Source organism: Gobius niger (genome assembly GCF_951799975.1).
Source record: "Gobius niger genome assembly, chromosome: 1".
Classification (NCBI taxonomy): Eukaryota; Metazoa; Chordata; class Actinopteri; order Gobiiformes; family Gobiidae; genus Gobius; species Gobius niger.
The window spans coordinates 7,742,968-7,757,588 of record NC_136852.1 but is presented as its reverse complement, the minus strand read 5'-3'; the positions used below and the strand labels follow the sequence as shown (position 1 = coordinate 7,757,588).

Genomic DNA, 14,621 nt, shown 5'->3' with positions numbered 1-14,621 from the left:
AACATTTTTAAACTCCGTATAGTCCCTTTAAGTTTTGTCCAATGTTTCAAAAGAGCAAAATTGACAGTAATGTTGTTGTAATCCACTTATTTCCTTGGATTATGTTGCTGTAGCTCTCAAAGACACAAATCACACCCAAAAACCTAGCTTGGTCGTTCCCTCTTCTGCTGTAGTGTTCTCTTAAGTATTTCCTGGATTTTTTGTGTTGGAGATGGAACACAAAACTGTACTCCATGTTTTTAAGCCAGTTCTCCATCACTGGGCCTGTTCTGAGCAAACAGGCCCTCAAAGTTTGTTCATCAGGACGCTATTCACTTCACTAAAAAACAGCTTTTTTACTATTTGTTTATGTGTCAGTTCCATAACCACCTGCAAAGTCTTTCCCTTCTTACTTGGATTTCTTCACATAGACATTATTTTAAAGTATCCATGTTTCAAGCCTCAGTTTCTCAGGACTGGTCGACTGCGTGACCTGTTGAGACTTGAGTACGGTCATATTTGGAGTTGACCGCGCTGACCTGCTGACCCGTGTGTTTGCTTTACTCCGACATGTTTAGAGAAGCAGGCTGTATGTAGACGCGGTCAGACACGTCTTCCTCTTGGTCAAGTAGGAACTGCCTCAGGACGTTGTACACCATGGCTCTGCTCAGAGTGAAGCGGATCAGCTGACTCTCCTCGGCCTCAGGCATCAGGAACATCAGGTGGAACGAGGCCGTGACTGGATCATCGCTGTGGGCAGAGGAAGGAGAACTGTCAATATTATTTAAAACAAACACCAATGTTTTCCTTTGGTTATGGGGAGGCATGACACTGGACTATGTAGAGCAGGGGTAGGCATTGTAAAAAGACTGAGGGCCGAAGCCGACAGTTTTAGGCCAAGGTAAAGCACTACACTGGAAAAATGACCATCTTAAATGAGATAAATGACTTAAAATTGCTTGAATAAAGATTCTTTATGTTGAATTTGAGTCTGTTTGGACAAATCTAAGATAAAGATACAAATGCCAATGGAACAAGCATAAAACCCATTTTGAAATCAGACAAATGAACTTTTACTTTTAAAGGGGCTAGATGCAACTTAGCCATTTTATACTCACTACTGCCATATCAGGTCATGCGTGTAACTGCACCATCAATTCGGACCTGAAGTAACACCTTTTTGAGTGACAGTGCAGGATTTTAGAGGCAGTTGTGGTGAACAAGTCTGGGCTCATTCTACACATTAGGACATTGTTGGAACATTTAGGGGGAGGAAATTAGATAATTTTACCATTTTTAAACTCTGTATAGTCCCTTTAAAAAGATTTGTTTTTCACTTGAAATTATACAATATAATCTGTTAAGAGAATAATGACTTGTTCCATTGGCGATAAGATGTTTTATCTGATCTAAGACCAGACCAAATCTACTCAAATGTTAGATTGAATCTCTTAAGTCAAGTAGGTTTCTGTCATTTCTTCTATAATTTTGTATTTATTTTTTTCCAGTGCACTTTCTACAAATGCCAGAGTTGTACATGATATGACCTAATTGGGTGAATTGACAGTATTTCTCCCATTTCACCTAAAAAATGTTTCTGATTTGTGTCATTATGTTTCTCAAAATCTCCTTGAGGGCCCGAGGATCTGTGCTGGAGGGCCGGATTTGGCCCACGGGCCTGACGTTGCCTTCCCCTGATATAGAGGCTTCTCTCTGTAGAACTAAGGTGTTGTTCTGTGTGTTTTGTCATGTCTTTGTGAACTGAATAGCTGGACCAGAGAAAGTAACATAATAATAATGTGTAATGAGAACTGAGAACCATCCAGGTGATTCCCAGAGTCAATAATAAACACGGAGAGGCTGCGTTTCAGTTTCATGTAGCTAAAAACTGGATGTGAGAAAGGCCTCAACACTGACAATGTTCAGGCTGAAAACAGTTCTTTTTACCTGAGCATGACAACTGAAAGTACTTTATCTGCACTCTTGCTTTTTACTCGCTTGGCCTGCCAGAATACATGCTTTTTCAAAGACATGTTATCTATGAGCGAGTGTGATCTCCCATGAGTGGATCGATCTTTTTACTGTAATTAATCATTTTTGATGTTTTATGGATTTATTGTATCTGCTTTCTTTTGTATGAATTGTGCTCTATAAATAAACTTGCCTGGCCTAATGACCTTTATGTTTGATAATCTTAGGATGACAGATCCATACATTTTGTCATTCACAATACAATGAAACTGTACATAGTGAAATTGTAAAAGTAAATAGTGATCGGACGATGAAATTACAGTAGAAAAACGGTAAAAATTACAGGTATTAAGAATATTTGACGTTACTTTGAGTAATTCTGATAAGCCACTTGAAATATCTGCCAAAAACAAAAGATTTATTTCTTATTTCAAGTAAAATAAGATGCATTACTATCTAAATGCACAGTGCTATAAAGGTATTTATTCATATTTTAGAATGCAATCGCAAGTTATTCTATTGACAGATTCTTTTTACGGAAGTCAAAGTGAAACATTGATATTTATTTCCTTGACCTTACACATATTATTGTTATTTCAAGAAAATGTTACTTATTTTACAGTAGTTTTTTTGCAGTGTGTGTTTCCAAAGTGATATTGCCTTGTGCAGTTATACATTTTTTACAATATTGTGATGTTTCTGCTAATGTAGCAATATATAGTCTATCGTTTGGAACCATTAGACAACCCTATAATTCCCAAACTTCACAAGAGCTTACCTTAAATTGTATATTTGACTTGTGGAGTAGTATCTTCCCAGGGCCGAGGAGTTCCTGTAGAGGTCGTCCAGCTGGTGCAGGGAGAGGAAAAACAACATAAGCTTTCACATATTTTGGAAAACGCCCTGCAAAACACTTTATCCTGGAATTCATAGCATTGTGGCGTTGGCTGGAAAAGTAGTGATGACCCTGAACGGTGGGAACTCCTCATTATAAGTAATTCCCACTGTTCCTGTAGTTTATTTCAGGTTTTTAAAGATCTGTTTTTCAATCGACTTCCTGAAAGGTATAATGTTTCCCTTTACTCAGTTCTTTTGTGACTTCAACAAAAAATGCATCTATTTTTTCCCTGAACAAAAAGCATCGTTATCATCTGCGACCATCACCATTTATATTTTTTGCAATTCTTCACAGATTTAATTAATAAACAATAAAAACAGCTTTGGCCCCAAGACTGAGCCTTGTGGAACGCCACGAACAATATCATGTCTTGAGGAACAAACATAACATACTGCTGTCGTTCATGTACAGTAAATAGTCCGGTCGACGATATCTAAAGCTTCATTATGATCTTGAAGGAGCGGGTTAATATTTTGTGCTCTCAGGTATGTTTGCTGCTGCCGGGGTGTTTACCGTTTGGCAGATGGAGCCCGACTGAGAAGCCATTTCCTTCATGTTCTATTTGCTTAAGCCTCGAGCTGCCTGTGTCGCTCTGTTTACCTACTTTGCATTTCAGGACATTCATTCCTATAGTGACAGCGCACATTACAAGCACAGCAGACGGGCCTTGTTTATGTTTCATCGATACAGAGTTTATTGGAATGGAAACAGTCTGGAACATGGGCCCAGTGCCACAAACTAGCAAGCCACAACCCAAAGTAGATTTTAATTTATAATGAATAAATGAAGTAAAATACTGTATTTTCCCACAAATTGATGTTGAACAAACATCAACGGGACTATACAGTTTAAAAATGCTATAATTGTATATTTTTTCTCCCTCTATATGTTCCAGCAATGTCCTAAGGCTAGGGTAGGCAAGTTTTCTCAGTGGAGGGCCGATTTTCTTCATTGTAAAAAGACCAAGGGCTGAACCTGACAATTTTAGCCAAAGGTAAAGCTTACAAATGCCAGTGCTGTGCATAATATAAACGACCTAATTTGGTGGTCTGTTTGGAAATTAATTGACAGTATTTCTCACATTTTTGCAGTACTTACCCCCTTAAGCTAAGCATTACTCCTATTGGCTGCAGTCGAGAGGCTTTTTATATTTGGGTAAAGCCAAACTGGAGAAAATATGCTCGGTTAAGGCAGGGGTTAAGAGGCTAAACTCTACAACGGTTAAAGTAGTAACCGTATTTGTGTAAAGTTATTATCATCTTGTGGGCCAAAGGTTCTATGCTGGAGGGCCGGATTTGGCCCCCGGGCCTGACGTTGTCTACCCCTGTCCTAATGTGCAGAATGAGCCCAGACCTGTTCACCACAACTGCCTCTAAAATCCTGCACTGTCACTCAAAAAGTTGTTACTTCCGAATTGCATGCACAAGCTTAATATAGAAGGTGCAGTTACACGTATGACCTGAGGTGGCAGTAGTGAGTATAAAAATTACCAACTTGCATCTAGCCCCTTTAAATAAACCTTATACATTTTAATTATGACCAAAACAACAGTCAATTTTACAGATTCTGATGTTTGTATACTTTTGAAAGAAATGCATCCAGCCGACAGGACGATGTCATACTGGTTCATTTGAGAATATTTTACAAAGTAAAGGCTCTGTGTTTAGTAGTACCTCAATCACTTTGTCTGTCGTTTAATTTAATTGTCCAGGCTGCTAAAATGTTATCAAAGTAATCCTGTTTTAATAGTTTCTGGACATTTAATGTTTTTGGCTAACTTCCTGTTAGCCAGTGGAGAGTGAAGGCTACTTCCTGTCCACATTTTAACGCAAATTGAAAATAAAATAAGATTTGAAAAACTAGAAAAAGAAGACAACTTACATTAACGTCAAGCTGAGCGTGTTTCAAAAAGTAATTTCAGATGGAGCTACGTTAACATCAAATGAACGTTAGCCTTTAGCTTCAGGGCTCAAACAGCTACAACTATAAACACAGAAGTCTCCTCTGAAAAGAATGATTTTAGACGAGACATGAACTAATGTGTTTTGATCTTGTTCAGGTCTTCATCAGCGCAGACAGGGAGGTGTTTCTCTGCTAGTTAAATAAGTATATGGTTTAGTATATAGTTAAGTATATCAATAAGTATATGTTTTTTGACTACAAGCAATAAGCACATACATTCTAAATTTGGGACTTTCGTCATTTCTGTGGCTGAAACACTGCGATATCAAACCAAACCTTCTTCTTGAGTTCCGCGGTGAGCGCTCGACTCTCGTTGGAGGTCGTCAGGTTAAGCAGCTCTTCAGTAAAGTTCACATTGGGCAGCCGGAAACTTCCGCTGAAATTTCTCTGCTTGTTGAACTGCGTTTTATCGTACTTCTCGTCTGGATCATTGTAAATCACTGTCATGGAAAAAGAAAGCGAAATATTAACTTCCCTTTAAACGCTAAAAGCACAGAAGATATTCCCAACCAACACAGTATTGCAACATGACCGGCCAATTGACCCTGAGATGCCGGCATTTCTTACACAATGCACTTCTCTGTAAAGATAAGTCACTGGTTATACTAATTGAGAGTCTTTCCGATTTAGATCCATGGAGAAACGGTGCCTCAGTGCGATAAGTAAACACCTTATTGTGAAAATTAGTGTGTTTCAAGGTTAAAGAGGCATAAAATCTGGGTTGAGGTAGAGTAAAATCACAGCAGCCCACTGTCCAAACTGAATTAATCATTTGTTTCAAAAATTAGTTGAATCCACTTTTGATTAAGGTTGATTAATCATATTCTGCCTCTTTCTTAAAGGGATATTTCAGGATTTTTGACATAGGGCCTCATTTCCTAATTATCCAGAGTGTGATTTCTGGAGATATTATTTTTGTAATTCATGCAGTTCTTATATTTGACGAGTTTCGTGGCGCTAGGCTAGTGCTAGGCTAGCGTATTTCTATGGTATCAGCTAGCCTTACACACTCCACAGTAGGGATGGGTGGATCGATACCAAAGTATTGATGCATCGATACCATACGGCTACTTTTTAAGTATCGATATTCGGCAAAAAGTAGCAATACTAATTTGCATCTGTAAAAAGAAGGCGGGGCAGCAATTATCAACACAAAAGGATGATTTATTTCTTTGTTCTGAGCCAAAACAGTCCACAACAGCAGCAAAGGCTTGAACTGAGCCAGGTATATCATTCTGGTTTAGGTTCTATTTGTCATATAAGTATTAATTAAAAATGTTGTTTATGCATTTAATTTCACATTAGTATTGTTTAAGTAACCAGTTTAAGTAGTATCATTCTAATTGACCAGTTAATTATATAAAATAACCAGTTATAGAAATGCATATTGATTGAAAAACATTCACCCATATGAAATGACCAGTATCGGTATCGACAAAAATGACCCCAAAAGTATCGGTGTCGTATCGATTCCAAACAAAGTGGTATCGCCCATCCCCGCTCCACAGTGCACCTGAGGCAAATCACTTATAACGCCAGACTAACCATATAAATGTCCATTTTTGGAACATAACTGACCTTGCATCACACGAATGATCGCATTTTGAGGGACTATTTTCTAGCAGATCACTCCGCCGCTGCGTAGCTTATAAAACCACGAAGCTGATGCTGCTCAAATATAAGTTATTTTAAATGCAAAATGGTGAAAATGCTCTAAACTGGTTCAAGTACTACCTCGAGGACCTTTGTCGAAATTGGCAACTGTGTCTCAGAGAAAATTGCCCTGACCTGTGGAGCCCCCAGGGGTCAATCTTGGGACCCCTCTTATTCAACTTGTACATACTTCCATTACTTCCAACTCTCTTTGTTCGGTTACTAGAAATAACCCCATGAAGTCTTCTGTGTGTGTTTGAGCGCTTTACCTTTGCACAAAGCCAGAGATACAAAAATGATGCCAATGAGGAGGACGATTATGAGGATGAGGACGACCCACAGTGGAAGCCTTTTATTACAGACTTTCTGGGTTAGCTCTTCTTTCACTTGGCACACAGCACTTTTCTAAAAAAATAAAATAATAATAACAAGAGATTAGTTCAACAAGAATTTAAAGTTAAGTAAAATGCTCATTTTGCCTTACCTTTTGCTGACTTGGTATCTGCTGACCTTCAATGTCAGGATTACCGTCTAAGACCACAGAATTTCCATTAGAGTGGCCATCATTCTACAAAAAGAAGAAGAAATAGACAAAGTTTAATAATAGTAGCATTATGATCCACATATGTTAACACGTACCTCTAATAACCTCTCTGTTTCCGGCTCATCTCTCCTTCGTGGAAAACCATCTGTTTCATCTTGAGGAACGTCCGGCTAGATTAGAAAAGGCAAGTTGTCGTAATGTGGCATAAATATGTTATAACGAGAGGTGAGTATTGCCGAAACAGTTACCAGAGTAAAAGTGAGGTTTCTTTAAAATAGATTTACATACATATTTAAATTAAAGGGGCTAGATGAAAGTTGGCCATTTTTATACTCATTAGTGCCACCTCAGGCCATACGTGTAACTGCAGCTTCTATATTAACACATATGACAGTAACAGTGCAGGATTTTAGAGGCAGTTGTGGGGAACAGGTCTGAGCTCATTCATGGCTGGAACATGTAGGGGGAGGAAAATATTTAATTTCAACATTGTTAAACCCTTCAAGTACAATCTCATAAAATATTTGATCTTCCAAGTTCCAAATCACGACGTCAACCTCGTCTAAACAAGGGGTGAAATTTAGGTTAGGTTAGGTTAATTTATTTGTACCCGTGGGTAAATTCGTTTTGCAATTCTGAGAACTAGTCGACGCATTAAAACACATTATACAAAGATAAAACATCACACATATAAAATATAAAACTTGTAAGTGCTCCACATACTAACAGGATGTGCCTTTGGTACAAAAACAACTGAAGTTTAAGCCACTTGACAGTAACAAAGATAAAAAACCCGTGTCGGGGCAATTTGATCCCGACTTGTTCATAAAGGAAAGGGCAGCGGGAACAAAGCTTTTCTTAAAACGGTTTGTGTGGCTCATTGGCATCAAAAACCGACGCCCAGACGGAAGCGATCGAAACTCTGAGTGCAAAGGATGCTCTGTGTCTTTTGCGATGCTTCGTGCCATCCTCTCTAACTGTCTATCATGCAGAAAGTCCAAAGTGGTCTGAGGCCAATGACTTTACTTGACCACTTGACGAGCTGATTCAAGGCGTTTTTGTTTCTAACAGAAGAGCTCCCGTACCAGGCGACCAGGCAAAGAGCTGGGTCGCTTCCATGAATGCCCGATAGAAAAGTGTCATCACAGTTTTATCTACATGAAAGAAGGACAGTTTCCGAAGGCAATACAGTCGTTGGTGGCCCTTTTTTAAAAACAGCAGCACAGTTTTCATTAAAATTCAGTTTGCAATCAATAATTGTTCCAAGATACTTGTAGGACTCCACACACTCCACTTGTTGTCCCTTTATATATGTTACAACATGTGGGAGAGCGCTCTTCCTAAAGTCCATGATCATATCTTTTGTTTTTGCAACGTTCAAGAGAAGATAAGACTCATCACACCATTTGACAAAATCCTCAACAACTGGGCCATGCTGACTTTGATTTTTGTGAAGTAGACTTACAATAACTGAGTCATCTGCGTATTTTGAGATGATTCGGTTTTCATGGTCACTCTGACACAGTGTACAATATAAACAACAGGGGTGAGAGAACAGAACCTTGGGGTGAGCCTGTCGAAACAGTGCACTGATCAGAGAGTTCATCATTGACTCTCACTCTTTGACTTCTTTTAGTTAAAAAGTCAAGAACCCAGCCTACAATGTTTAAATCAAGGTTAAAATGTTCCATAAACGGCTTATGTTTAACCACTATTTAACCAATATTTGACAAATCCAGAAAAATATATAGGCCTACATTTAAACACATGACTAAACATAAATGAAATTGTGCATAACTTCAAATCATAACAACACTGCCCAAGAAGTGACTTCCTGTTTCGATCCAGCACGACAAAATAAAAGCACCATATTATTCATTAGTTCAACTTTCTTTCTGCCTAACCATTAACAGACAAAACACTTGAAATGTGTGTATTTAATTATATTCTTGTTATGTTGCAAGTACCCGCTGATACTAATCAATGAGACGAGCTGTGTGCTTTTATTTTGGCGTGCTGGATCCAAACAGGAAGTCACTTCTTGAGCAGCGTTGTTATGATTTGAAGTTATGCACAGAGTCAATTGCAGATGACCCTGAGACACGATGAACCCAAAGTGTCACCAGTCGTACGAATAAACAAGCCTTTAAACCCAAACACACTCCCAGACCAAAAAACAGTTGCCACAAAAATAAGGTCACACGCTCTAATATTTGGTTACAGCACACGCTCGCTGTGGCGTTTTTTTAAATATGTTTCTGCAATGTCAAAAGAACCAGTGTTGCGTTAATGTTTCTCCAAGATCTTGTAATGATGATGGGAGAGTGTGACCACAGCGCAAAGTCTTTTCCAGCACATCCCAAAGATTCTCAATGGGGTTCAGATCTGGACTCTGTATGAGTGAAAATCATGTCTCCCTGAACCAGCCATATGAATCCTGGCATTAGGTGTGTTTGAGATGAGCCAGACGGACGCAGTTTTGACAGCCGACTGCAGACGCACAGGGCCGGTTAGATTTCTGTCCGACTTGCTCCAGACGGGCTCTGATGTCACGGGCACGTGGGGCACGGAAAGATCGTGAGACCCCAACGAGAGCAGCCGACTTGATCAGTTGCAGCTCGGGCAGAGACGACACGGGCTCGAGGAGATTTACTGAAGAGTGAACTCTGCTTCTCTGATCACACGTATTGGCATCTTTCTACATATAAGTATCAATAAAACTTTTCAAAACACATGTTTAGAAGGTAAAGAAGAGCCTTAAGTGTCGGCTAGATTTGCCAATAGCAAGATTTGGATTTGCCAATAAAACACGATAAACTGTGGAGCATTTCAGTCAAACTCCAGACTGCGCACGCTGTACATTAGGTCATGTTCTGTGTGGTATGAAGCAGCGGTTCGGTCCGGGTGGTGTGAGTGTGAGTGTGGTCAGTGTCCGGGTGGTGTGAGTGAGGAGAGGTCAGTGTCCGGGTGGTGTGAGTGAGGAGAGGTCAGTGTTCAGGTGGTGTGAGTGAGGAGAGGTCAGTGTTCAGGTGGTGTGAGTGTGGTGAGGTCAGTGTCCGGGTGGTGTGAGTGTGGTGAGGTCAGTGTCCGGGTGGTGTGAGTGAGGAGAGGTCAGTGTTCAGGTGGTATGAGTGTGGAGAGGTCAGTGTCCGGGTGGTGTGAGTGTGGTGAGGTCAGTGTCCGGGTGGTGTGAGTGAGGAGAGGTCAGTGTCCGGGTGGTGTGAGTGAGGAGAGGTCAGTGTCCGGGTGGTGTGAGTGAGGAGAGGTCAGTGTCCGGGTGGTGTGAGTGTGGTGAGGTCAGTGTCCGGGTGGTGTGAGTGAGTGAGGAGAGGTCAGTGTCCGGGTGGTGTGAGTGAGTGAGGAGAGGTCAGTGTCCGGGTGGAGTGAGTGAGGAGAGGTCAGTGTCCGGGTGGAGTGAGTGAGGAGAGGTCAGTGGTGGTGTCTCAGGAGGGCGCGCAGTAGAGCCGCGGTGCCGGTGCGCACTGCGTAAAGACGCCTCGTCTGAAGGGCATGTGACCCGAGCTTTGGACCTAAACCCAGTTGCTCAGACTTATGTCCAGAGATGACTCAAAGCACAGGACAGCGGGGTCATTCCTGCTTTATGTGCGCACAAATATTCACAAACATCGTGATAAGCTGCTTATTTCATTCTAATCTTTGTCATTGCTGAAGAAAGTAAATTCAAGCCATTTCAAACCAAACCAAACCAAACCTGACTTCCTCAATGTCGCTGCTCTCCCGTCTCTCAGTGTTTCTGAAAAGTGCGGACCTCGTACGGGAGCTCTTTAGTTTGCGTGGAGGAGCGCAATGTTTCACGTTCAGTTTGCTTTCTATAAATACCAACTTTGGCGCAGAGGAGCGGCTACGCAAAGTTTTGGCCTCATTTTGTGCGCAGCAGCTCGATAACTGAGGCCCCTGGTGATTCATGTTCATGTATTCAGCTCATTCTTTGGGCTCATAGTGTTGCTGAACCTACACTTGAACAATTACAGCAACCAGAAATCATATATATTTCAATTACTACTTTAAATAATTTTACTCCAGTAGCCCCAGAAAAGCTGTAAATATATAATACTAACTATAGTACCTACCACAACTATAAGGTACAATTTTCCTCAAAACTTACCCAAGTAATTGTGAGTAAATGGTAGTACCCAATAAGGCTGAACGATATGGACACATTTTCATATCTCGATATTCATGCCAGATATCTCCATACGATGCGATATAACTATAGGTTAGGTAAAAACCAAGCATTTTCCAACAAAATAAAAACATAACACAAAAGAGCGCAGTTTTATTGATGAAAATCTCTATCGTTTACATTTTGCTTCTTCTATTTTAATGCTTTGAATCTTTTTATCTCCATATCGATACGGTAACGATATATGAATGTTTGATGTTATGTTGGAAAGTTAACAAAAACACGTGCTGTAAGTTTAAAAAGACAAGGGTAGGCAAAATAAGCATTAGCTTCAGCCTATACCTTTTCGGTCATTTTTGTATGTTATGTTATGAAGAAGTATACTTAACTGAATGTAAATCTTTTGTCATAATTTTGACCGAATAAACTGAAACTGAAACTGATATATCTTTCAGCTCTACTACCCAGCTCAGATGTGAGTAGTCGTCGTACTCAGTTATATTTACTCAAGTACATATACTTAGGTAACTTTTTGATGTAATTGTACTTTTGCAAGTCCTTTTTTCGTACTACTTTTTACTTCTACTTAATATTAAAATGAAGTATCTGCACTTGTGTAAAAATGCCACCATGATTTCTTGTTTTGTTTACTTCGTTTTTTATACTTTTAATTTGTTTTTATGGTGTTTTCTTTCTCATAATTGACAGACTTTTACGCACAAACAGTTACTAGTTCAGTTAAATTAAATACTTTTTCACTCTTTCTTGAGTAAATATTTGGGCCACTACTTTTTACTTCTATCCTACTTGAGTAAAAATATTCTAAAGTAACATTACTCTTACTTGAGTACATATTTTGGCTGCTCTCCCCACTTCTGCCCATGGCTCCAGTTAAATATATTGTACAGCCGCTTTTCTGCGCGTGCACTCACCTGTCCATTTGCCAGCGCTGCTCCTTCACTTCCATTAGACATCGGCACCATTTCAATGTCAGTATTTGCGTCTCCCTCCATGGTTAAGACACCAATGGGAGTCATTTACACGAGTCCAGTTGCCTTCACTTGCGGAGAACCCGGAACTGCCTCTGCGTAAAGCGTAAAGTAGCGCCGCGCGGAGTCTCCAAGTATCCAGGGCGCGATAGGTTTCACTATAAAGGCATTCGTACAATCCTTCACGTCGCCTTATCTGAGGGGGGGTTACGGGAAGGGCTTGGGGGATACTCTCTCCCGGGACGCCTCCATTGACGCGGGGGGGGTGCTCGCTCGCTCGTCCCGTAGCGCGTCTTCCAGGTGAGTATCGAGACGGGACACGCTGACGCAGGAAGAAGGCGTTGTCTAGAGCGATAGGTGTCGGTCCGTGGGAGTCATGGCGCGCACGAGAGGCTGCTTCCCTGTTTACACCCACCAACACCAACCACCACCACCACCACCACCACAGACAGGACTGACATGGGCAACTCATCCAACCCCTCCTTTATTGTGGTTTGTTCCTAAAAATGTATTGTGGTTTGTTCCTAAAAAAACATTTGTATATATGTAATTACAGGGTTACTGCTCTCTTGCATTGTTTGTAGACAAAAAAATATATCACACTGGCTTTAACCCCCTTGACCAGTGCATGTTCTCCAGTGCATGTTCTCCAGTTCAGTTTTACCCAAATCTAAAAGGTTACAGCCTCTCTACAGATCTACAAACTGAATGGATCTTTTTCCTTGCATTGTTTCCGTGTTGTCATAGGATTTTTGCCATTTTTTCATCGCTTTTTTGCCACTCTTATATTGCTTTTTTTGGGGGGGGTCTCATTTTTGTAAATTTTTTGTTCTGTTTTTATTGTATTTTTGTCATTTTTTTTGTTCTGTTTTTATTGTATTTTTGTCAATTTTTTGTTCTGTTTTTATTGTATTTTTTTCAATTTTTTGTTCTGTTTTTATTGCATTTTTGTCAGTTTTTTGTTCTGTTTTTATTGCATTTTTGTCAATTTTTTGTTCTGTTTTTATTGCATTTTTGTCAATTTTTTGTTCTGTTTTTATTGTATTTTTTTCAATTTTTTGTTCTGTTTTTATTGCATTTTTGTCAGTTTTTTGTTCTGTTTTTATTGCATTTTTGTCAATTTTTTGTTCTGTTTTTATTGCATTTTTGTAAATTTTTTGTACTTTTTAAAAACGTTTTCATCCTTTTTTTGGGTCACTTTTTTCGCTGCTTTTTTGTTGCCTTTTCATCCTTGTTTTCCTTTTGTTTTTATTGCTATTTTGACGTGTTTTTTTTGTTTCAAGAAGCTTTTAGATTTGGGTAGAGCCAAACTGGAGACAATGTGCTCGGTTCAGGTGGGGGTTAAGGGGTTAAACCTTAGGCTACAACCCTCAAATAGCAGAATAATGGCGTGATTAAACAAATGATTAAAACCACAGGACTATTTCATTCAATTTACCCGAAGACACAGACGCTTTCTGTGGCTTCTCTTGCTTCATTTCTGCGTTTCGATGATGAATGATGAGAATGATGAGAATGTTGAGAATGATTGCTCATACTTTCCAAACCAGTGCACATTCAGTTTCTATTTTGGCCTTTTGTAAATCATTTGCTTTGACGCTCATCCCTTTAACCAACAACATCCCTTTAACCAACAACATTTCAAAGGCTACTTCAAATAGTGGATTTTTGTGGCTTGATCACAGTTATATTACACAACAACAAAAGACGCTGCCAAAAAGCAATGAAAATGTGACAAAAATGTGACGAAAAAATGAAAACAAAGACAAGGAAGAAGCTTAGATGACTTTTGAAGATCTTCATCAGCCGTTACACTGGCCTATAGGCTGTTAGATCTCAGGTCAAGAAGCTTTTAGATGTGGGTAAAACTGGAAAAAAAAGTGCTCGGTTAAAGGAGCTATACCTGATTTCTTTAATGGAATGAAATTTGTTTTGTAAACTCAGATATTTGTGGGGAAAACACTTAAGATCTAATTATAAAGCATTTGTAGCAATTTCATGAACTTGGAGGCGAGTTTTCTAGCATTCTTGTGAAAGTGACCCTGAAAAGTGACCCTGCAAGTATGAAATGTGCCTATAAACAGGTATAGGGCCTTTAAGCTGGGGGTTAAGGGGTTCATTCATAAATTAACGCCTTCAGTGAGGATATAAAAAGACTTGAAATTGCCGAAAGGAAAATCCAGGAATCATCCAGAGCGTTTCCAAACGTTTGACCAGTACTGCATGTGTTTGATCTGGATTCGATGGCACTGGAGAAAGAGTAACTAAATATCAAAAAGAAAGAGTAGCATGGTTATTTCGTAAAGGTGTCATGCTTGGAACTTCCAGCAGAGGGAGACAAAGTTCCACGATAAACTCGCATTTAAATGAACAGAAAATGAATGAACTTCACACATTTATCTAAATCCAGGGGCGTCGAACTCGTTTGGGTCGTGGGCCGAAATTCAGCCCCCACGGCGGCCCGCATATATTGTGACCTAA

General features: G+C 39.8%; 1 protein-coding gene across 1 annotated transcript; it reads right to left on the bottom strand.

The window, feature by feature from the left end:
- Positions 1-468: 468 nt before the first annotated feature.
- Positions 469-12,164, bottom strand: c15h3orf52 (chromosome 15 C3orf52 homolog; the record flags this gene model as incomplete). The annotated part of the gene is made up of 6 exons (XM_079565282.1): positions 469-729; positions 2,729-2,799; positions 5,087-5,250; positions 6,733-6,868; positions 6,948-7,031; positions 12,084-12,164. 6 exons carry the CDS (start codon positions 12,162-12,164, stop codon positions 540-542), a joined length of 726 nt encoding a protein of 241 aa, XP_079421408.1. The 3' UTR covers positions 469-539.
- Between the last annotated feature and the right edge of the window lie 2,457 nt (positions 12,165-14,621).